Source organism: Falco naumanni, chromosome 6 (assembly GCF_017639655.2).
Source record: "Falco naumanni isolate bFalNau1 chromosome 6, bFalNau1.pat, whole genome shotgun sequence".
Classification (NCBI taxonomy): domain Eukaryota; kingdom Metazoa; phylum Chordata; class Aves; order Falconiformes; family Falconidae; genus Falco; species Falco naumanni.
Window position 1 is genome coordinate 272,882 of NC_054059.1, and position 24,922 is coordinate 297,803.

The 24,922-nt window shown below is 40.6% G+C and overlaps 2 protein-coding genes and 1 long non-coding RNA gene across 14 annotated transcripts in view; 2 read left to right on the forward strand and 1 right to left on the reverse strand.

The window, feature by feature from the left end:
* The window catches only part of USP45 (ubiquitin specific peptidase 45), a 60,356-nt gene extending 53,683 nt beyond the window's left edge, over positions 1–6,673 (forward strand). For all 9 annotated transcript variants that reach the window (XM_040597243.1, XM_040597246.1, XM_040597247.1 and 6 more), the window contains 5 exons: positions 618–1,287; positions 2,954–3,051; positions 3,430–3,516; positions 3,981–4,134; positions 5,264–6,673. In XM_040597243.1, the coding sequence (XP_040453177.1) occupies positions 618–1,287; positions 2,954–3,051; positions 3,430–3,516; positions 3,981–4,134; positions 5,264–5,397 (1,143 nt within the window). In that variant the 3' untranslated portion in view covers positions 5,398–6,673. The remainder of the gene's footprint in view (positions 1–617; positions 1,288–2,953; positions 3,052–3,429; positions 3,517–3,980; positions 4,135–5,263) is intronic.
* On the reverse strand, positions 921–12,454 carry LOC121089763. Of its 3 annotated transcripts, none has more exons than XR_005828342.1 (4): positions 11,957–12,454; positions 7,841–11,358; positions 3,204–3,280; positions 921–1,011 (listed from the first exon to the last, which is right to left on the reverse strand). It is a non-coding gene; the product is annotated as an uncharacterized LOC121089763 (long non-coding RNA). The 3 variants fall into 3 exon arrangements; XR_005828341.1 differs by lacking the exon at positions 921–1,011 and adding an exon at positions 1,294–1,444; XR_005828340.1 differs by lacking the exon at positions 921–1,011 and having other exon boundaries at positions 3,058–3,280.
* Positions 12,455–12,555: 101 nt separating this feature from the next.
* The window catches only part of PNISR (PNN interacting serine and arginine rich protein), a 28,499-nt gene continuing 16,132 nt past the window's right edge, over positions 12,556–24,922 (forward strand). For both annotated transcript variants that reach the window (XM_040597241.1, XM_040597242.1), the window contains exon 1: positions 12,556–12,703. The gene's annotated coding sequence lies outside the window, so the exon portion shown is untranslated. The remainder of the gene's footprint in view (positions 12,704–24,922) is intronic.

Sequence of the window (24,922 nt, forward strand, 5' to 3'; positions counted from 1 at the left end):
TATAAATCATCTAAAATTATCACAGCTTTGTTTCATTTGGTTTGGTTTGGTTTTTTTTCTTTTAAGCTATAGTAGTAGTATTCTGTGGCAGCAGGTTTTTTTTCTTGCAATCTTGATAAAATGAAAAAAAAAATCAACTTCAGATAATATACAAATTAGCAAACATACTACTAGGGATGCTTTATTTAATTTTAAGACAAGTGCCTACAAGGTGAGTTGAATATTCTTCTGGAGCTGCTCATCAGCTAAGGCCTGTGATGGGAGGCTAGGGGACTTGCTTAAACTTGAGGACCTTTCAGAAGCTTAAGTTAGATTAAGTGAAATGCCACTTCAAACGTGCCATCCACAGCTGTCATGAAGCAAATGTAATTAGTTGTGGGAGGTATTGATCTCACACTAAGTGTAATGCTCTTAGCTGACTGGGGTATAGGTTTCTAATCCTAAATTGACTTAAAAAGATCTTAAGGAAATCAACTAATTTGAACATGTGAGAGCAGGAGAATATAAAACAATGGGTTTAATTTGCTTTCTGATTTTTTCATGTTTCAAAAGCTATGTTAGATCACAGATCTGTTTGTTTCCCCCCTAAATTACTGAAATAATGCCATAATTCACAGAATCAATTGAATCAGGAGAGACGGCTTGCCAGAAAAGCTTCCTCGAATGAAGAAGAAAGAAGTCCTGTTATCATGCAGGAAAAAACCAAAAAGCTTGAGCTGGAAGGTAGCTCTGGCAACCTGTACTCCAAAGACACAACTGCTGATTCTGCTGTAAATGGAAGTCAGACAGACGGCAGCGAGAAGGAAGCCAGCCGCTCTGAATGCAGCTTTGATGCAGACAGTGAAGCCTCAGAAAGTGAAAGTGCTCCTAAACAAACAGCTTTCAGCCCGTCCAGCAACATGTCTGGTTTGCATGTCAACCACATAAACGTTAACATGCCACACAACAAACCAAGTGACAGTAGTGAAGAGATGATTTCCACTTCCATATCCAAACTCTGCTTCTGTGATGCTATAAATGAAGATAAAAAATCGAGCTGTGGAGATCCAGCATTAGGTTTATCAAATAACTCCATGTTCTCAGTAGACAAATGCCCACTATCCCAAAACCCTCAAAATGCTTTCCAGACGCTTTCCCAAAGCTACATAACCAGCTCCAAGGAATGTTCTGTTCAGTCCTGCCTTTACCAGTTCACCTCTGTAGAGCTCCTAATGGGGAACAACAAGCTTTTATGTGAGAGCTGCACAGAAAGGAAACAGAAGTATCAGAAGAAAACCAACTCCACAGGTGAAGTGCTTTTATCTTGTCTGAACTTTATAAAATTGCCTCCCCAAACTTGTGCACACGCTGTTCTTCCACGGCGCCAGTATGGGCTTTCCCCTTGTGGCTAAATAGAAAATGTCTCCCCAAGCAGAACTTGCTTCTGACAATTTAAAACTTCATCCTGCAAAGGCAGCAAGACTGAATTTTGTATCACAACATCATCGTTAGATGTAACTTAGAATTGCATCTTTTCTTTATTTTTTTCCAAGATAACTTAAAGATGACCATAAACTGAATAGGTGCATCGTTCAATATTAATCTTTGCTGCTGTTCCTGTTTTTGCAGTCCTAGAAGCTTTGAAATAAATGGTGTAATACTCAGCTCTAGTAACTTACATTCTCAGGGAAGCAACATAATGAAGTATGTGAGAGGGGCAAAAAAAGACACTTGTAATGAGGGGGGATGGTAGGGACAGGGCACCTCACAAAGACTTGTGAGAACGGATACAAGAGAGCGAACTACCTTCTTGTGACAATATTTTTTCTCAATGTTTGTATATCCCAAGCAGACCATTAGGGTTCACTGAGTAAGAAAAACAATTTAAATATAACGAAATATAAACTTTTAAAAAGGACTAGAGGATTTTTTTGATGTATAGCAATTCAGAAGGATGAAAAAGTTAAGCTCCTTTGATTATTTGTAAATAAAATATAAAGGGACGTCTTACAGTAACAAAAAAATGCCCATTTGCTGTGCATTTGTAGATATCTGGAGAGATACAAGTTAAGCATAAGTAAATTCAGGAAAATTAATTTAAACATGGTATTTTGTAATCATTCATTTATCATTATTGGCCTGACAGTAATATTTTGGTTCCATGGGCACGTAAAAAATGGAAAAGGAAAATGAGTTTACAACTAATCATTATTTTTTCCTTCTGAAACAAAAGGTTGAAGTCACCTACTTTTACATTAAGTACTCCATTCTACCTCAAATGAAATACTTTCCTTTGCAGATGTGTAAAACTAGTAAATCAGTTAGATTTTTTTCAGTAAAAAAAATGCTGGTGGCACATTCCCTTTTACCGTATAGCTAATCACTGAGCTACTTTTGGTAAGAGCCCTGTCTTCAATTCCCAGTGCACCGTGTCCCAATCCTGCGTGCTCAAGCCAGCAGGTTATGAGGCATCCTGAAGCAGACACCCCTCCTCAGACCTTTGTCTTACATAAGCACAAAGTATGTAGTCATTCAGAAAGAACTGAAGAATAGTAGATTAATCTCTGTCTTAATGGTTAGGACATTAGCACAGTTAGACCTGTGCTTTCCATTTTTTTGTTCCAGTGATCATTTATTTCAGGTGAAATGGTTTTAACAGGAAAGTTGGGTGCTATAATGACAGAAAATGTAGGTATGTCAGTGTGCAAGCTGACCTAGACAGCGTCTGTGCTTCCAACTTTTGATCTGAGTTGCAAAGGATGGGCTAAAATAACGCTCAGATTTGGCAGATTATGTTTATTAAAAACTAGAAAAATGAGAAAATATTTTTCTGTTACTCCACAAAGTTTCCCTAGCGTATTATATAACATGTAAAAAATAATTGCAATATAGATGTATTCTGTCAGATGTTTAAAAAATACTTAAATTCTGTGTGAGTGCCTTCACTTTACAAATTTTTTTAATATAAATACAGAAAAGAAGATGGAAGGTGTCTACACAAATGCTCGGAAACAGCTGCTGATTTCTTCGGTTCCTGCTATTCTTATTCTCCACCTGAAAAGATTCCACCAGGTAAAAGGCCAAAACCCTCTTGTAAATTCCTCTGCCCCACTGGTGGACAGGCAGTTCTTTAAGTGTCATTGTGCATACTGATATTTGCTTTTTATATTGGAGAACTGGTAGAACCACTATTTGAAACGTGCCTATGTTTTTTTGACTAATACCTTCAGAGTGCTTTTAGCCATTCTGATGTATCCAGGGAAACCTCTTAAGTCTCCATCATGCTTATGTGTAGCAGGCACTGTATTGAAAACATAACAAAGAATGTTTAAATCTGTTACAATCTTATTCTTTGTTTTCATTTATTTTAGTAGTATAGTAATGCACCTTAGCTTTAAAAAGCTTCCTAGTAAAAGTATTTATTTTACAGTCTTGTCTTTTCTTTTGAAGGCTGGTTTGAGTCTACGGAAAGTGAATAGGCATGTGGATTTCCCGCTGATACTAGACTTAGCACCATTTTGTGCTGCATCTTGCAAGGTAGCCACTTCAAATCTTATTTTTAATAATACTTCAACAGCAGTTGTCCTGAGCTGAAGTTACACTGGATTGATGGAAGATGATGCTGATGTTTATTATTACTTCCTCTCCTAGAGAAATTACAGAGTGATTTTTTCAAATAGTATCCTGAGATCAGAATGTTAACTAATTGAAATTCCATTCATACAAAGAATATCATGGATGTCAACTAGTAAACATTAAGCTAATCAGTGCCCTGATGGTGTTAGCGTATCTAACAGCATTAAGGACAAGTATTACTGCTTCCATGGTAACTAAATTCTATTAATAGACTATTAAGTATTTTTAATAGATGTATTTCACCATTGGAAATGCTGTAGATGTCTGTTTGCTTCTGTTAAAGTAAAACTGTTGATATGTAGTTAAGATATATGTACAATTGATAAAATAATTGACCTTTGTTTTCTGTGTTTCTGGGAATGCAGAATGTTACGGATGGTGCAAGAGTGCTGTATAGTCTTTATGGAATAGTGGAGCACAGTGGGTCAATGAGAGGTGGTCATTATGCGGCGTATGTGAAAGTCAGGACACCCTCCAAGAAATTATTAGAGCATATTTCTACTACTAAAAATGTTCTGGGTATGTACAAACAAAGCCTCCTTTCTCTGTGAGTAAAACCAAAAGTAACGCCTGGCTACAGCTCCTTACCCTTAAGAGGATTTATAGCAAATAATTGTTTTAGCTCATATTAGTTATTTTTAGGGCTCCATAAATAAATACTTTTTTTTTTCTGTTACACCCAGTAAATTACCTACTTCTGTATTAACCCCACAAAGACCTGAATGAATAATGAAATTTTGGTTCAGTTATTAAACAGAGAATTGATGGAAAATTAGTCCTAGTCAAAATAGTATGCCCAGATATGAGTAGTTGTGCCCAGTAAAATGTAATTATTTGGCATATTTAATATTTGAAAATGTTCTAGTACAAGAGCTGAATCCATGACGTTTTAAATCTTCTATATAGTTGAGCATTTTATGTATTTTAGGACTGGAAAATTTTTAATTTAAAAAAGGTATCTGGGATATTCTGGTTTAATGTGAACAGCAATACAATTTTTCATGGAGGGTGTGAGGTTTGTGGTAGGGTTTCTGTTGGCATTTTAAGAACAGCACATTAGTTCTTATTAACATGTTTTGGATATGCAGAATGAAATAGTGAATGATTTGTAGAGGCAAGAATGTTGAGATGTCAAAGTAAGGTAAACATATTTACTGTTTCCCTTTATGGAGGGAGAACCAAGCTCTATCCTGTGTAACATCACTTTGCATTTGAAACTTAACTTCCCGGGACAATTTCTTCTATCATCTTTGAAATGGGAGTACCCCTCAGTCTTACGCTTCCCTTGCAGTGATTTCTTTTTGTGTTAATTTCACACTGGTCATCTTTTGACATAGGACTTTTTTCAAATTGTGTGCTAGTATAACTTACTGTTAGAACTCAGCAAGCTGTACTTGAAATGTCTTAAGCTTTTTAAAAAAATATGAAGAACACAATGGCGGTGTACATTTGTAAGTGTTGTCTTCCACCAGGTTCTCTTACAGTACTCTTTGACATGTAAATTTCAAACTACAAATACTGGATTGCACCTAAGTCGTAAGTTATTCCTGTGGGTTAGAAGCTTCTCTTGCTTTTTTAAATATCCACTGTATTTGTTTGATGATGATGTGAAAGATGAGAAACAACTTGTTTTGCTTTTGCATTTCAGGTTTAAAAGAAGCCATGGGAGCATCAGGAGGACAGTGGGTGTATGTTAGTGATGCTCATGTTCAGATGGTTCCAGAATCAAGAGTACTAAATGCACAAGCGTATCTACTTTTTTATGAAAGAGTATTACTATAATTCTCAACAGTTTAATTTAAAAGATGGTAGTGGTTATTTAGTTTATTTTACTTAAAGCTGCAGTGGTAAGAGTACCTGTAAATATTGTGCCTTTATCTTGCAGAGAATTCATCATATGTTGACTCTGAAGTTCAGTCAAGCTGTTAAAAATATCTGAATGGCTCTCTTAAAGTACACACTTTGCCAAACATTTAAAATTCCTGGATTCATTAAAATGCAGTACCGTTAGAATGTAAGATGATGACCTGTCCTACTGAGCCCTGTGGAAAGGTTTTGATTTTAATAAAGATAAGCTTTCACCCATAGTTCTAAAATAGTTGAGAATAAAAATACTGGTAGCGTTAAGTGCCTGGATTTGCTGGTGTACAGTAACAATAGAAAGTATTTCAACTTTTTGTGATCTAGCCCAGATCCTTCCCATTGCTGGGTTGAATGTCAGCTGTTAAGATTTCTGCAAACAAGAACCTGTCAAATCATGTCACTTCGACATGTAGTAATTGGAAAGCACAGTGCTTCCAGAATGGAGTAACAGCTGTCTCTGTGTAATGCTGCAGTGCACTTTCCTGATAGAGCTGGGAATAGATTGGGAAAATGTGGCTTCTACAAAGTGACAGTGAACCCTGAGATAACCCAGTACCCTTTCAGCTGTCTCTAACTGGCACTGGTATAGCAATGTACTCCTTCTTTCCTATAAATATATTCATGTGCATATGTATATACATGTGTGTGTGTATATATGCACACCATAAATCCATCAATATATATTGTCATTTTACCTACTAGGAAAGAAAATTGCAAATGCTTCTGTATTTAGTAAATTTTCAACCTCGTAATTATGACAATGTACAGCATATGAGCTTGTGTATTAATATGTATGAGGTTTAAGTGTAACTAGGTAACTGTTACTTTTGGTTCTGAATATGAATTTGTTTATCTGTCCTGTATACTTTTCTCACAGGAGTAATAAACTATAAATTATTTTTGCACTGTGTGTGTGAGTTGGACAGTAAATGATGACGTTTGCCCTCTGATATGTGTCTGGACATCCCTTTGTCATCAGCGGAGGACAGCAGGTGTCCTGCTGGCAGAACTTGTCTCTGTATCCTGTTTGACTGCCCTGTGTTGAGTTGTTAATTCTTTTGGTAAATTCTCATTTCCATCCCAGAGAGTAATAGATACATTTTAAGGTCAAAATCTGATTACTACTTTGACGCTATATGGCAATTCATTTATTTAATAAGCAGTTACTTAAATAAAAATTACTTCTGTAATGTTCCATCCTGTCCAACTTGGTCTTTGGTAGAGGAAAGCTGTGTTTATTTCTGCTTACCATTTTCATTTATGGAAATGTTTTTTTGGCGAAAAAACATGCTGTCCCTATCTCTACTATGTTTCTTCACACCTACTTGCACAACTTTCCTATTTTCTAGTTCTGTTTCAGAGCTGCATCCCACCTGCATTCACTCTTTTGCATAAAAAGTAGCAAAACCTGCCACAGTTGCATTTGCTCCAACTGCTGAGGTATATTTCATAGCCACATTACTTGTACATACTTGTGCAAGCACTAAGAATTGTTAGGCCATACAACTGACTGTCACAACACAGTGAGCCTCTGGTCACACTGAATTTTATTTTCCAAAGGAAAACTCCTATTTGGTCAAAATTATGCTTTGCATTTTGCCAAACAATCATTTTTTCACTCCACAGATTGAAATTGTCTCAGTGTACCCAAAAGTAGTAAAACTCAGAGAAACCAAGCAGTCAACTTTAGCCAAGCAAACACATCTTAATCTGAGTCTACACTAAGAAAGAAATAAAATAAAATAATCATGTTTAGACTAGAATTGGTTAAAATATGTTAATTTTCTTTACCTCCTTATCTTCACATACCTTTCATCTCCCTACACACACCTCCCCCCTCTTTGTATATATCTGATCAAAACTCAAAATTAATTCTGTGCAAGAGTCACAGCAAATACCAACCAAGTTCCACTTCTGTGACACACTTCTGCTAGGAGACCACAGATGGCGTCTGTTTCATCCACCTTAAAGCAGACAGACTACGTGAGGTCTGAAGTTCCTAGTTTTGCTGACTTCTGTGAAACTTGAACTTAAAATACCTTCATTAATCTTCTACTTTTTAGCCTAGAACTACCTCCCTAGAGTGCAAGACTAGGAGAGAACAGAACAAGGGTCTTAACTTGTTCTTATTTTTAGTGCTGTTTTCAGGAAACTCTTGAAGGGGTCTTCTCTTAGCTTTAACTGGAATTCAAATACAGGTTGTACCACTGCAGTCTTCCCAAGTGGACATTCTGACTAGGATGCCATGAAAGATGCTGGCAGGATCATTTCCTCATTAGCAGCCAGGGGACATTTCCTTGCTATTAAAGTATATTATAGAACATGGAGAGAAAATGGTGTGAAAAAAAGCCAACACCTTTACCTGAGATAGCCATCACTGTTGCTCCTCGATGAGGCTTCCTGAGTTGAAATAAAAAGCAGTGTTAGCAGCAACTCCAGTAAGTTCAGAGTCAGGAATAGATATGAAAATGTTGTAGAGGGGAAACTCTCTAAAAGTGAGGGCAACGAGTGAAATTAAAGCTTTAGAATGAAGAAATGATGACTAATGCGATGTCACAATTTTAGATGCAAGTCATGCTCAGTGTGTCCTTTAAGGCGTGGGGGCTGTGGGTGGGGCAAAATTTGGCTCCAAAGCAAGTGGTTGTATGTAAATATGCACACTTCAGACGTTATAGTAGCTTATCAGGAACTGCAAGAGATGGTCAGTGTTCCAGGAAAACAGGGGTGTACATCCTGTATTTGCTAAAATGTTAAGCATGATTCTAGAGGCTATTTGCAAACATAAGGAACTTGCAGTTTCCTGCAACTGCCAGATGTGTGTACACTACTGAAAAGCTCTATGTTTTCAGAATTTAACTGTAGGGCTCTGAAGTTAAGACTGTCCTTAAAATATCTTCTGTTACCAACCAAAAATCTTCTTAGACCTACAACATCTGCTCTTCATAGAGCTACCCCACACCATTGTGGTCCCACCCCAAGAAAGTGCAGTAGCCTGTTTCTTCACGTGCAATAGCTTAGAAATGGCTTTATTTTCACCCCACCCTTCTCTTCTTCTTACAAGGACACCACTGGTTTCATCAGCCTCATCTATTCTTTATGTTTCCAGGGTCTCCGCAAGCCTCTGTGTCAATGTCTGTTCTTTCATTGATCCTTAAGCATGACATAATGTTTCCCAGTCCCATTGCTTGTGTTCCATCAACTAACAAAACTTCTACTGGAAGAGGTGCTGTAACTAGTCTTGCTTCTCCACACAGACTACAATACAGGTATCTGAGAAAAGCTGTGACTCCTGAGCAGCAACCTGCCGACCCATCACAAGACAGTGCCTTTAAAACAATGAGAAAGCAAAGCAAATAGTTCCTCACTCCCCAGTAAGTAAACCTCATTTATGAGAAGTACTTGATTTGCAGGGGGTTCCAGTTGTCCACATGCAAAAGTTTCCACAGAGCAGAGGCACTAACAGAGACAGCTGTATCAGCTAAGGAATTAGTCTGGATTGTAGTCCTTCTCCTCAAAAAGAACTTTGTTATCTGGATGTATATACAAGTTACACTAAATACTTCAAGAAGTGATGGGGAAAAGGTTTATTATACTATCTACACCAATACATGTACAGACATCATGTTTGTGCAAGTCTGTTCTCCTAAGAGGACTACAGCTATGCAGCGGTGAAGGGAGAACAAACAAACCTACCTTAACCTTCCCTGCCCAAAATGTACGTGCTGTAATCATCTTTGTTTAGAAAATGAAATCCATGCAGTCTGCCAAACCTTCCTCTATTCCCATCTGCACCCTCTGTGTGTATCAGTTAAGTGCTCTTGCTTATGGATTTCAAGTGGTACCAGGTGACAGTGGCTTATAAATTCATTAAAAGGCTGGAATGTCTTAACTTCGTCATTTGCTTCTCTTTGAACTTCTTTTTTATGCTAACACAAATTGAATAATAAAAGGATCTGAAATTAACACATCTACGTTCTCAACCCATTATGAAAATCTTATCTGAACATATTAGTAACAAACTAAGCTTTGGAAAGTAACAATTTCTTGAGGAGAAAATTTCAGATATATTAAAATGGAAACAAAGAAAGAATTTGATTACAACAATTCTTCTGTTAGCAAAATTAACAATTCCAATTTTAATTAAAAAGTGGCTTCATAGCAGCCCTGATTAAACAAAAATTTGATATTCCTCAGTTTTCATCAGCTGGAAACATTTTTGCTGTACCCTGTACAAATTTTTGCACCTGTAAAAAGATTTATATATCTACGTAAAAGAGATGCCACTAATTTTCTGTAGAACCGTTTCAGTCTAATTATTTTAGAATGGCTTAGTTTGGCTTCTGTACCTATTTACAGTGTCTTAGCATGTGATTTTGCTAGCTGTTTTAGTTGTTTGTACCTCTCCCATTGGCATATAAACTGCAGAAACAGTGGGAAAGTGTTTATTCAGAATAATTCAAAATCTATTTTTTTTGTAAACTTAGATTATATATTTTCAGACAGAATTGCACGTCAAAACACTTCCTTTACACAACAATATACAGAAATTCTTAAGTTATTTGTTATAATAAAACAATTGCAATGCATTGTAACTACTTCAAGACTACTTGGGATATATTACATTTATATGAAGTTATAAATACTTCTGTCTACATTGATATAAGTAACCCTCCCTATTTTTTAAGAGTAAAAACCTATTTTTTAAGTGTCAAGAACGTTTCTTACATCTATTGCAGCTTCCAGTATATTTCTAGTTCAAAATATAAAGGTGCTAAAAGAAAACAAGAAAAGCATTTATTTTGAGTAGGTTTATGACTTCTTAACGCATACCTCGTTGCTTTGCTAGGTTAGATTTTTGGTTTTAAGCTGTGTAACCTGGGGTTCATTACAGTGAACTCTAATGAAACCACCATGTCAATGGCTGCCATTCCCTGTTTAGCCATTTCACAAAGCTGAGTTCTGATTCTACTGTTATTTATGCATGGGGATAATTCCAAATATGTTCATATGTGCTTGCGCTTACACAAAAGCCAATTCAAGTAATCAAAAAACCTGTTGCCAAGTCCAAAATATTAGTGAGCAATAAATCAAGCATGTTAAAGTTTCATCTTGTTTTCATTCATTTACTTTTTTCATCTTTGAACTAATAGTCTTAACTCTACCTTGCAGGTATTTAAATAATAGTTTTAGATTTTTACTACAGTACTGATAGATTGTACGCTTTATTTGTAGCTTTTAATTCCAAATATTACTAAGAAAACAGGGCCTTAAACACAAACTGTATTTAAAAAACAAGAGTATGATCAGTTTTCCAATCTATCTTAGTTGCTTTAACAAGTTTCTCAGAATAACATTGCCATTTGTCTTCCATTATTTTCTTCTGTTATTTTTGTCTTTTCATCTACATTATATATTATTTGACAAATGTATAAATAAAACATCCAACCATTTGGAAAACTATATTGTTTAAATACAAGCTGTATGTTGTATAATTGAGTTCACAGAGCTTCCATTTTCTTCCCAACTAAAAAGAGAGTATTTTTTCCTTTAATCTTTTGTCACTTCACTGCACTTGGAAGAGCTACCCAGAGATGAGTCCATATCCTTGAACACTTGAGCTACAGCACTTGTTTTCCCTTGCCTTACACATATGCCATAGGTCATAGATTAAGAAAACAGTTTGCTCCCTTTACAAGAACCAAGTTCTGTAATTCTTTGACAAGACCAGGACCATCAGTGGGTCCCACTCACATCCCCAGTTTCGGTAGTAGCTTAAAGCTTGCGCATCCCAGGTTCCAGCTGTGTGTTGGTTGATGCTGGACAGACTTAAAAGTTCCACACCACTTCTCCGCACAGAAAGCATTCTCAGTCCAGTCATTCCTTGTGACACAAAAAGGGAAAAGTCTAGAACACTTCAGTTAACAGTAATAAGAAGCATTAAGTGGCACCAATAAATCTTACAATGAAATCATTATGTGAAGTAAAGTTTCTTGAAGCTTTCAATTTTCTATAGATTTATAGAAGTTAATTTATTCTGTTACTCCATGTGGGTATTAATATTACTTTATCCAGTGATCAAGAAGATGACGGATGTTTTAGGCATTCCCGTCAGGTGAGGCTGAAGGCAGGGCGGGCAGCGATGACAGCCTCATGACAATCCCTTCCGCAAAAAGCCACGAAACCACCAAGCCCGTGCCCACAGACCCAACCCCAGTGTCGGTACGAGAGCTATTTACCAATGATGACTTTGGTTTATCTTCACACATAAAAAATATAATGATAAATTCAAGGTATACCTCACGACAACGTAAAAGTTAACTTGGCTATTCCGAACAAACTACTTAAAGCATTGTCCTGCTCCCCAAACGCTCTAGATATGCATACACTGACCTGGCTTACACGGGATACCGACAGTCTGCCGCTACGCAACATGTAAGTTACTTACATATTTTAAGGCAGCATCATTGCCTAGACTTACATCCGCCTCACGAAGCAGCTTTATACGCTTCTTCCCGCGGACTCAGCCTCCGCGCCGCAGCCGCTGCTCCTGCCCTCTGACTCGCGGTCGCCCGCGGCGCTGGTGAGCTCCCTCGGCTGCCCCCACGGTAACGCTCGCAGGGGGAAAGTGAATCCCAACTGCTTCCCATCGCTCCCGGCTGCTCCAGCCCCGCGGCGCGGCCGCCCTAAGGGCCCCCCGGTGCGCTGCGCCGGCAGGGGGGCGTGGGGCGAAGCAGGGGGGGGGAGGGCCCTGCCGGCGGCACAAGGCTGCGGGGCGGCGCCCCAGCGCCCCTCAGCGGCGGCCGCTGGCAGGGCGGCGCTGCCGGCTGGGGTCGCTCTCCCCGCGCAGAGGGAGGCTGGCAGCAGCGCGGCCCCGCCTGCCTCCCCCGCTACGGCTGCCATGGAGAGCGGCGAGCGACAGGAACTTGTCTGGCTGCCCGCAATAAAGATGGCGGCGACGCGGCGTTGCCCGCGGGCGGCCGCTTCCCGCCGAGGGAAGGGGGGAAGGGAGGCACCGCCCTCCTGCCCGCGTACCCTTAGCAAAGATGGTGGCGAGAGGCGTTCGCGTGTTGAAGGCAAGGGTCAGCACTGTGACGCGTTTAACTTCCGGGTGAGCGCCAGTAGGCGCCATATTGTCTTGTTCGTGAAGACGGGGAGCGAAAGAGGGGAGAAAGAGGCCGCCGAGCGGTAGCAGCGGCGGCGCCTGCGGCGGGAGGCGGGGGAGAGTGTAAGTAGCGGGGCAGGCTGCGCTCGCCAGCGCTCCCGGGGGGCCGGCGGGCGTCGAGCTGACCCGGTCTTCCCCTTCGCTCCTCCTCCTCCCCCAGCCGAGGCGAGTCGAACCGGGAGGCGTTGTGAGGGCGGCGTGGCGGCAGCTCCTGGCCGGGCGTGAGGAGCCGGCGGCGCCGCGCAGCAGCCAGCGGAAATCGCTGGCCTGGACGAAAAGGGACGACTCGAGCTCTTCGCCCGCCCTCCCCCGCCGCCCGGGTGCCCAACTGCGCATGCGCGGCGGGGGGCGCGGGGGGACGAGTGGCGGCCGGCGCCGGGGAGCCCTCGGGACCCCCGTCCCGCCCAGCGCGCATGCGCCGCCGCCTCGCTGGGGGTCCCCGGTGGCCGCCGGGGCCGGGTCCCGTTACCTGCCAGTGCGCATGCCCCGGGGCCGCGCGGGGGGCCCGGGGCCGCCGGGCGCCGCCTCTGCCGGGGGTGAAGCGGCCGCGGGTGCTGTTGGCTCTGCGGGGTGGCCGGGCGAGGCCCAGGCCCGGGCCCGGGAGGAGCGCACGTACGCAGCGCGCCGGCGGCGGGAGCGCGCAGCTGACCCCGGACTGCTGAAGGAGCGCTGCTCGTTGTAGGAAAGCAGCGCCTCTTAACGCGCAGGGGAGAATGCCTACTTATTTAGCCAGTAACCTAGTTAGGAAGCAACACGTGCACCAGGATTTCGTAGTTGACTGTGGCTTCTGCAGATACAGTGTCTCTGTGGAATGTTTGTGCTGTTTCATGGATTTCCTGGCAATTCTCATGACTTTGTTCCACTGGAGGGCTCCAATGAACTGAAGTTAACAATATCATCACACGCAGCAACGTTTGTAAGATACCTGAACTTGTTTCTGCAGCTTGGCAAACACAGGGTGTTTCTAAATGGATGCTTAAACAGACAACGGGTTTGCAAGCCTTTTTCCATTAAGCATTTACCCACACAGACTCTCAGTACTTTTGTAGACAATCCCACAAAGTTCAGTGTTGAACTAAACTTTGATGGGATGTGCTAGGCTTTACGTTTAAGGATGCGGCCACAAAATTGGTCGGTGGGCAGGAGCATCTCTCTTTGTGAAGACAGGCTGAGAGAGTTGGTATTTTTCAGCCTGGAGAAGAGGAGGCCCCAGGGAGACCTTATTGCAGCCTTTCAATATATAAAAGGGGCTTATTAGAAAAATTGAAGCAGGCTTGTTACCAGGTCCTGTAGGAACAGGACAAGGGGCAACTGTTTATAAACTGAAAGAGGTTTTACACTTGGACATAAGGAAGAAATTTTTTTATGATAAGGGTGGTGGGACAGCGCAGTAGGTTTCCCCAGGAAATTGTGGATGCCTGAAGTGTTCAAGGCCAGGTTGGATAGGCCTTTGAGCAACTTGGTCTAGTGGTAGATGACCCTGCCTATGGCAGGGGGGCTGGACTAGATGGTGTTGGAAGGTCCCTTCCAACCCTCAGCATTCTGTGATTCTGTGTGCTATCCCAGCTGAAATTTGCCAAGTTTCTGAAACAAATTACTATACAGAGTATTCAGCCACCTTGATTGCCCATCATTTCTTCTCTTAGGGTTATACTTGTAAATGCTTATATGCAAACAATATTGAAAAGCGTGGGATACAGGGAGCAAGGGATGCTCTGAAGGATTTAAGGCCAGGGGTAAGCCACATTTTAAAGATGAGGAATGGTAGTCTTCAAAGCATAAAGCATGTCTACCAGCAGACAATATTCAAGCATCTTTTTTACAAAGACAGGGTTACAAATAACACACCAGTCCATCTGAAGTCCAGCTGGAGTAAGAAGCCCCTTTTGAATTCTAAAGTCAGGCTCTGCTGAGGGATGGTGCCTTAGAGAGGTGACAGATGCTGCAGCTACCCCCCTGATTGTAGAACACAATGGGAACTGGGAGCCTCAGCTTTGTCCAGGGACAAGTCACTAACATTACCGACAAATCAGTGGCAAATGAGAAGACCAGGCACTGATTTTTGTCTGAGGCAGCAGCGACCCTTGTGTGTCATCTCTGCTATTATGCCATTAAGAGACTTCCTGTGTTGTCTTTTGTCACATGTGCCGTGCAAACTCCTGCTCTGAAAGAGTGGTTTATCCCCTTTGGGGCTCAGAGGTATTACAGGGCTTAAGAGTCCACAAATTTAGCATTCTGCAATTTTTTAGTGGACAACTCGCCATGTAACCTGTAGTGGTAGAGGGGAGTCTTGACTGTGTTTGGTTTACAGTTAGGTGCAGGATTATGGAAATACATTATGGAGACAGGAGTGTCCAGTCTCCCTTCTCATGACTGAAGTAATGATGATCATAAGTCTGCCTTTCACAAGAAATAATACTGTGGGTAGGTTTTATTAAATGTTTTTACTTCCATCACGAGCTGATATCTCTTCCTTAAATGATAACTGTTTATCATTGGGGGTAGTATCTGCTCATGACCAGCAAGGAGTAGTTGTTTATTTAGTTATTGGTACGATTCCTTTTTTGTGCACAGCATGTTCATCAAGGAGGAAGTTGCAAATGGACAGTTCGGAAAAAAAATAATGCTGCATTACATGGCTAATTGAAAATTTCACATTGTGTCTTCTAGTGGAATGATTACATGCAAAAAATAATCAGATCAGACTCCCCCCCCCCTCCCATCCCCCCAAATCCAGTAGAGTTTTGACTCAAACTGCCAAAATTACTATGATGTTTCTGTATAGTAAAAATTTTAGCAGCAGTTTGGTGCTTTATTATACTCAAAGTATGTGTTTGGCCTTATGTCTTAGTAATATATAAAAAAAAAAGCAAATGATACCTGAGTTGCCAATATCTGGTCCTTTTGTTCTTTTAAAAGTGTTGGCTTCAGCTTGGTGGATATGTAGATTTAAGTTTAAAATAACAAACCTTGGAAGCTACACTGCCTGAATGACTCACTGAAGAAGTTTTCATAGTACCTTTTGTTTTTTTTTTTTTAATTTGGCCTTTGTTCAGCCTGCTTCATTTTGGTAACACTGTAAATACTAGTCCGGCATGCTGAAGCGTTAACCAGGTTCTGGAAAACTTTGCAGATATCATACAAGCTGTTTTCTTCAGTTCTTTTTCTGGTTCTGTCTTTTGGATCTTGGTTACGTGTTTGGAAAGCCTGAGAAAGAATAATTCTGATGTTAAAAAATGCAGTGGAGTAATAAAGTTGACTTCCAGCATTCTACTAATATACAACTGTAAATGGCCTGGAAGGATTTTGCACATTTTTTGACTGGACATCTTGCTAACAGATCCCAGGAGGCACATTGGTGTAGCTTCTGGTTCTTGGGAAGAGAACAGATGCATGGTATCTGGGCATTAAATACCTGTACCAGCTTAGGGTGATGTCTCAAGTGATGCATAGAAAGCAGTGTTTTGCCAACTGAAAGTGGTATGGGTAAAAGACAGTAGCAGTCAAGATAGTTAGTTTAACTGTTTTTACTGATTTATTGCAAACTTGGCTCACCCCATAAATGTTTCATTTTCTAAACAGCGGCAGAGTATAATACAGTCCTAAATTTTTTTTTCTCCAATAAAGTGAAAGCTGGTATGTTTTAGTTTGAGTAATGGTATACATTTGTTCTGACTGAGTCAATGTGTGTCTGCAGCACTTAAGTAGTGACTTCTAGCATTTGTTCCTACATGGGTGCATAGGTTGCAGTGCTTTTCCATACTCCCAAATCTTTCCAGTTGCAGAGGTGTTCTGACTTACCTGGGTCTCCTACATTAACACCACCAACTGATGATTCTTGTGGTACTCTTCCTGCATTGAATTTTTCTTCTTGGTGGAAGAGGTCCTTTGGGTGTGCAAGGCCATTTTTCCTTTGCATCTTTCCTTTCAGTCACACCTGTTGTGTACAGATTCTTACAGTAAAGTATTCCTTATTCCAGTGACGCAGTCATGGAAGAAGTACTCGGTTTACATTTCCTTCCGGTTTGGAGTACATTGAGATAGATACTCTTGGAGTTTACACAGTGTGTCCTTTATTGACTTTGGACTCCAGCTCAGTTAGATGTCAGTAATACCATGGGTGAGCTGCGTTGTGTAATTCCTTGGGAGAAACCTGTGAACTGTTGGGGTTGTATCCCTAGGGCTTTTATCCCCCAGTCCTTCCAGCCTCATCAGTGAGGTCTATGCTACCATGACCCTGATGAAGCAATAGCATAGTGGGAGGAAGGCATGGGAGGAAACGGCTCTCAACACTGTTGAGCTTGAACTCTTGGTGGCATTGGTCTGATTCCTGTCTTTCTAACAACTGCTTTTGCTCCAGTTGTTGTGAATGTATGGTTAGATTAATGCTATTTGCAACTGAATGGTTTCACAAAATTCATCATAGGAATTCACCGTAAGCCTTAAGTCAGTGTGCTAAAACTTCATGGAGTCAATATCAACTACCTTGAATGAAAGGAAAAAACCTTACATTAAAACAAGGTGCTTGCACAAAAGATCAGGAGATCAGGCTGTTCTTTTCAAGGACCTCTGCTTCTGAAACATCTCTATTTTCCTTTAGGTCCACCTCCATAGCCTAAACCTATATGGGACAGAGAAGCTCTGCCCACAGATTATGTGGTGCTTTTGAGATCCTTTTCAAGGTGTGACGTGGATGACTCCCTGCAGCCCAGGAATTCCACAAAGAGCATCAAACAGAGACTGATGTACCTTTGCTGCTTGTGTTGTCTTGACCTCATGCCAAAAGATTGCCTGGCTAGTGACACTGATTACTTAATATTAGTTTGTTTCAAAAGCAGTATTTGCAGTTTATTACAAACGAGGACTCCCTACCTCTTGGAGTCCTTCCCTCCAGCTGCTCTGTAGACCTAAAGATAGTCAAGAAGTCATGGCTGCAATGGCAGGTTATCTTAGAAGAGATGGAACATCTGTTTTTTTACCTAGATATCTGATCTATGAATGGAGTATTAAAAAGAGTGTGTTGTCTTTAAACACTGGGGCCCAAAGACTGGCTGTGTAGGGGTTCTGAAAGTATGCATGATATCCTGTGATTTCAGCTTTGCTTATTTAGATAGTGGATACTTCTCTGCTAAAATGCAATGCCTGTTTGGAAGGCCTGCAAAACAAAATCTTTGGTTGCCATAAGAACTTCTGCAGCTGTGTATTAGAGCTCAGATTGCAAGTAGAACTTGTTGGGCCATCTCATGTAACATATGGACCTGCTGTTCAGGGATGATGAGTAACATCAGAAAGGTGATGCATCAGCCTCTGTTCTGCATCAGAAAGCACTTGTTTATTGGCTCTGGTTCTCTAGGCTCCAGAATCACCTGTCTAGTCTACCTGTCTACAAGGTTGAGTAAACCAGACTGCTAGATTGTGAGCTGGAGATCTGGTCAAATGATGATGTCAGATGTAGGAGGTCCTAACCTTGATCTGTTCAGCTTGACACAGCAGAAGATGCCTTTTACTTTCCTCCTTAGCGACAGCCCGAGTCTTAGGCTGTCTCCTGATTTCTTGGAGTTGAGGTAATCTTGCTTCTAACAAATAACCCTATTTAATTTCATCTTCCAAAGAATGCTTGTTTTTCATGGCCAAGATATTTCACTTCCATGAATTTCCTGGGACAAGCCATTCAGAATCTCCAGATCTTTTCTTCTGCAGAAGCTGTTGATCTGTTAGGTATTTTGCATAGTTTGGATGTTGTGTGACATTCATACTGGGCAGAAGCATATTGTTGCAGTGGTGGAAGGTTCTTGGAAGGAGCAAGAGTCTGCTAGATGTACTCATCTGGCCAACTAGGGATGGTGGGTAGTTGCCTTCCTCATGCTTTTCTGTAGCTGAGCTAGTTTCCTAAGTCTCAATGCTCCTTGTCTTGGACCATCAGCATGATTTGGAGCAATTCAGATTATCTCTTAGCTCTATTTTATTTAGGGGCAGATTTTGCTTATCTTTCCAGGGGAAATTTCTTGGTATTTTTCAGTTCTGCTGCAGCCAGTGTCATAAGGTATGTAAAGGGGATAGCATCTCCAGAGTGACAAGTGGGCTTTGTCTTTTGACATTGATAGGGCTGAGCCTCACTGCCTGAGACTGCTCCTCTCCATTGTTGAGAAGTGTGAGCATAGTTACCTCTGCACAAGCGCTGTTGAACTGGATAACAGATTTTATGAGCTTATGCTATGAAACTGCTGAGTTGGAGTTGTCTGAGGAGTCTGACCGAGTCCGCTAGAGCTCAAGTTCTTTTGGTGGCCTTGTATAAAAAAATGGATCCATCTTTTACATCGGTGGACAACTAAGTACGGGGGCCTTCACCAAGTAGTGTGCCATTGGGAAATCATCAGGAAACCATGCTCTACTTGACAGAGTGGCACTCCTGTTGGTGCGAAGGTCTGTAATTTGCTTCAAGGTAACTATGTTTTGTAGGGAGTACTAGGGGGCGTTTTTTAAAGGTGAGCATATGAATTATCATTCAAAGCTCTGGTTACTGGTAAGTAGCTTCTATTTGTATCCTTTTCACCACGTGTGGTGTGTCTGGACACATCATACAACTGTATTGGAAGGTATCTTATTTTGCAGATAGGAAGGTTGAAAGAAATACCTTTTTTTCCTAAAAGAAGAGGTTAACACTGAGATACAATCTGTAGCTGAGATGCACATCACAGTTCAGGAGTGGAAAGGTGCCTTTTAAAATATCTGTTCTTTCTCTGTCTTAACCTAGTATTTTTTTGGGTAAATACTGCAGTATAGTAGAGAGTTTGACACCAGCTTTAAATTTTTTTGAGTGCTGTTGGCTGTCAGAGGTCGCTGTCTGCTGGGAAACAAGGTAAGTCCTATCTGTGCCACTATGTCAGCTTTTATTGACAGCAGGGGAGCTTTCACCAGTAGTCCTCTCAAAGGCGACACATTTTAGTACCAGTAACTTGCTACAATAAAACTTCAGCATATCCTGTCTTTGAGTAAAGTTCAGTAGGTCCAGCCTTTGAATAGGAGTATCTTTTTGTTTTTTAAATACACAACAGAACATATTTCAGAACATATTTGCTCTTAAAAATAGCAAAATTTTGAAATGCCACAGTAACTTTTTATAATCTAAGTACATGTAACTGGAATTAAATGTGAATTGATGGGCAGTTTCCCTCATGTGATTGTATTTCAGTACAAAACAAAAAGAATCCTGAATTGGCTTCTGTTTCTTCACTGGTAAACAGATTTTTAATAGATTCAGGTTCCTGTTCTGTGATCTGACATCAGTGAACAGCTCTTGAAGCACCAATAAATGTTCTTTTGTTTATTTGTTTTTGCTAGAGAGAGAAAGCAGAAAGGCTATGTCCAGTTAAATTGGGGAGCAGAATAGCTTAAGTAAAAGAACCTTAACCCATCATCGTAAGGGATGGTAGTATCTGCATTCTCCTTTGCAGGCAGGTACCTGTAAAATGGATCTGTTCTTTGAGTCTCTCTGCTTTTCAAAACCTCTTGTATGCACAGGTGACATCAGAACCAGAGTGTCTTAGTGTCTTCTCAGTTGATATACTCCTCTGTTAGTGTCTTGCTAATGCATGAATTTAGTAGGTTGTAGCTAGTGTTCATCTTCCTTCCCCACCCACCCTTCAGTGGAGAATAAAGATTGTTTCACTGCGGTTTGGATGCTCTGCTGTGTATTTGGCCTTGTGTCACTAGTGGGAAGTAGGCTTAGAGCTGTCTATTGTGTTAGGTGAAGCCTCTTTCTTTGAGGTGATGCTGATTTGGGCACTTTGTAAGAAATTAAAACTTGTTTATAATAAATGTGGCAGCATCCTAAGTTAGTTTTGGCAATGCAGATTTTAATTAGGTGGGAGAGGACTTTGATTCTCTTTTTTCCATTATTACTACTTGATGTATCTCAGGAAAATAATGTTTGCTTCTCATCACATATATTAGTGCAAGACATTTCAGCTGTTTCAAGCTTTTTAAAGTTACTGATTTGGTGGGGGAGAGGCATTGTTTGTTGGTGTTGGGTTCAGTCCCCCCCCCCAGTATTGGGGGTGAATCCCTTGCAATGAATTTAAAATTACTAACAGCAGGGTACATTTTCTTCATTGTGTTTTGTGAGTTCTTTTAGAAGTAGTTTGTGCCCTTTCTAGTTTATGGGACTGAGGTTCAAAAGTGTGATTTTGGTAACTCACATCTGGTTTGTTCATTATTGTGAGACTTTCCTCTGTTTCTATTTTTGGCATCTTTGAAATAGCATCAGTAGCAAAGGAAAATGTCAGGATGTCTGATGGGACAATATTGGGATTCTGTTGAAAAGTTCTTATATACTCTTCTCAGCAAAGTATCACAAGTGATACACAAAGTCATGTTACTTTTATGTAAAGAAGAGTAACATCAAATAGCTTACATGCATGACATTTAATACGTGTGTCTGTATATAAGATTTATTTAGTTATCTTTCAGAATATAACTTAAAGAGCTAAAGCAAGTTTGCCTCTGAAACTTAAAAGTGGATGAAACCATTAAGCACTGCAGTGCTTAGCAAAACAATTTGTGAAGACAATAAACCACCTTTAAATGCATGCAGCCTCCTTGTAGTAAGTGAAATTTTATATCAAATACCTTTTTTGTTTACTTTATACCATTTAGTGAAGACTTGGAAAAAGTGCAGGAAACCCAAGCGGGGAGGGAAGTCAGTTTCGCAGAAGGTAATGATGTCCTGCTGTTTCAGGTCACCATATAGATAGAGGCCTTACCTCTTGTGTTCACTGGCTCTGAGTGGTGCATATTAAAATACATCATTTAGTTTCCAATACTAAAAGAATCTGAATAAATGTGGTCTTCTCTTTTAGTCAGTGTATCTTAAGGTTAGTTTTATAAACATTTTAAGGTGCTAATTTTGTTCCTTCCATACCCAATTCCTGTTTCTGTCCAAAAAATCGCACAACAACAAAGATCAGTTGAAATAAATAGAAAATTAGAAATAGTTTTGGCCACTTTTCATATGATAATTAAAAAAGGGTGTTTGCATATACAGTTGCATGAAGGAAGTGATGTAGTTGTTTAAGTATTTGTGGAGTACATATTTCTGATTCGTAAAGTTTTTACACTGAATTTGGTAACAAATCTGTGTACTTGAAATCCAGCATGTTTTATAGTCGCCAGCCTATGAAAACCAACATTTCTTCAGGAAGACAGTGAAAGTACAAATGCAATACAGAATTTAAAGCTTTCAAATACAGTTCACAGACTGAAGTTAGCAGTTTCAAATAGCAGTGATTTTAAATCAGTCTGCTCTGGATGACATAAATTGCGTTAATAAAATGTTGAGGTTCTTCAAGGTTTTACGCAGTTGTTGCTGTCTTGTCATACTTTTGTGCATCAAAATAGAAATCAACTCCATGTTTTGACCTCTTGATTTGCACTTCCCAGCTGATTTCTCTCCCCAAAATAGCAATAATAAGGTGAAATAATCACTCTGGAGAAAATTGAAGACTCTAGGCCATATTATATTGCAGAGTCATGGATAAGCAGCTATGTATGCTAACAACGAAAACCTGACTGGGTTTTTTACTGTGGCCCTGAAGCCAGCTGGCGGTGAATGAAAGTCTCTGACCTTCCAAACCAGAATGGCCACGTCCTAACTGCCCACTGGGTCCCAGGTTTGTGCTGACACACAAAACATGCTTGGGAGCAGTCTGGAGGAGTGCTAGGTGGCTTGGGTGGCTGCTGCCCTCTAATGGGCAGATGGTGGAGTCCTTCGGCACCACTTCCCTTAGGAGTGCAGACTTGGCCTTGGTGTTCTAGGGCGTGATAACTTGCTGAAAGGGAAGCCAGGAGGGGAATGAATGCTGCTGCTGCTTAAATTGACTGCCTGTGAATTTAATTCTGTGTCCCTTGCTCACTTTTTCATATACCAATTGATACAGCAGCAGAATAATTTCTCTCCCCCACAAAAAGAGTTGAATTTATTTCTTTGAACATCTTGTAAAATAGTAAGGTAGTTGCTATGTTGGGGGCAGGTTATACAGAGGACATCTGGAGGCATTTGTTAGCTTAGACCTTCTTACACTCTGAACTAATGTTTCGCTTTGCCCACAGTGAGGATCAGGGCCTGAGAATAAAGAAAAAAGTCTAGAACACTAAACATCCTTTTCAGTGCAGAAACTGTGAGAAACAGATAATTGATAAGCATTTTAACAGGTACAAAAGTTTATTATAAGCTAATTGTGTGAGCTGAAACATGTAAAAATCTGTAATGTCCAAGAGTTTAGGACTGAGATATAGCCAGTCCAGTAAAAATAAATCTCATCTGATCCTATCAAGTAAAAACTGTGTGTAGGAGGTTCCAATTCAATTGACTTTGTAGAGGTGCTCTTAATATTATTACACTTCCATAAGATAAATTGATATTTCTGTAACTTTGAAAATTTGGGGGTTTGGGCATTCAGTTATATGCCCAAGTGTCACTTATATTATTGATGAAACAGTTCAATCTTCTAAATCTTTTGCTGAGTTTATTTTAGTGAAATTTCACAAACTTCTTCCAAGGTATGATATATTTAGGTAAAAATTGCTACCACATTTTACTGAAATACATTTTTATTATTGCTAGTATGATTTGACAGCTGGAAACAGAGGGAGCGGCACTGTGAGGCTGTGCAGCACTCTAAAGGCTAGTGGTTAACTTGAACTGCAGTTAACAATATTGTTCTAAGATGTAAACAAGTTTGACAATTGAAAGAATTTGGATTCTGTATGGAAAGATGAATGGAGGCTAGGAAGAAACAGTTCCCTTTTTCTTACTTTAGGGTGAAAATGGTACGTGAGGTTAATTCTTCATGCTTAGTGTATAAATATTTATATATGAATGCTTGGGCTAGGTATGGCAGGGCCAGGTGAAACGTTGCATTAAGTGCATTATTAGCCACTCAGACTGAAGTGGTATAAGAAAGTTAATGTTCTAGGTAAAGATCAAAATGTAAAAAAAAAAAAAAGCTCACTGACTTCACTTACTATAGGTTTTGATATCATAAAGATATCATTGAAATGAACACACCACACACACACCACACCACACCCCTTAATTTGCAAGAAAAGATAGTGAAAATAGTGAAAAGTAGGTTTGGTCCAATACTCCCCCCTGTTGCCAAAGTTGATCTGGTCTTGTTTAAAGCCCCCCCCCCCCCCAAGCTTTTGCAACTGGATTTTTCCAAGCCATGCATGTGTAATTTTTGTACTAGCTTGAATATAAGTGGTCTCAATCTCAAAATGAAGGCGATCTACATTTTTTCAGATGCATACTTCTGGCAAATCTTATTTTTCAAAATATGAGCTTGCATTCATCTCTGTGTGACCCAACACAGCATGATGTTATGTACGGCATTTTTTGTTGTGCATTTTTGTAGTGTGATGCTCTCTTCCTATGCAGTCATGCAATTATTTGTATGAACGTGTAAGCACTAAGCAGGAGATCCCTTTGCAAGCAGGATCCACTGTAATTGCTCTTCTTCCATCTACCGAAAGCCAGCTCTGTGTGGCTGCACGCGTCCTACTCAGAATGGTTAGGGTCGTGTTGCTGGCTGACCCCCTGCGCGGCACCGGCTGCTTGGAGCTAGCTTCCTCTGAAGTGGACAGGCTGTGTTCGTCTGTTCTGTATTGCACTTGGCTGTGAGCCACAACTAGGTCTTGTGGGCTGCTCCTGTGACCTCAGGGAATGAATTTTTCTCGTTTGGTGGGGGTTTTTTTGGGGTGTCTGAAACAGCTTACATGGGTGACTTTTTTATGGCATAAAATCAAGGGTTATGTGTTGAGTGGTGTGAGGGTGTATCCAGTGAGAGTGGAAGACTTCTTGAGAAGTTGTTAACAGACTGGGTAGGACAGAGGGAGTCACAGTGCAGTCTTACCCGCAATGGTGTTTGGGAACAGTTCCTGGAGTGAAGTGTTCCCAAAACTGTGCCCAGGCTTTGTCTTCAGATAAACTGTTTGGAACAGTGTAGGTGGCCGCTCTCTGTTCCTCTGTCTGTAGCAGGTTAGGTGTACACAGGAGGTACAAATGACCGGAATCGGTACGCCATTATAGGCATACCTACCCGGTGGACTGCTGTGCCTCATCAAATTCTTGCAAAGCCGGTCCTGGAGCTTCCTGTAAAAGCAGGTTGTGGAGCTCCCGTGCCGTCGGGTCCTAGGGCTGCTGCTGCCTGCGCTGTGAGGATATACAACATGGCACCAAAAAATGTTTCTTGCAATTCTAAAGGACCATGTGGTAAATGTGTA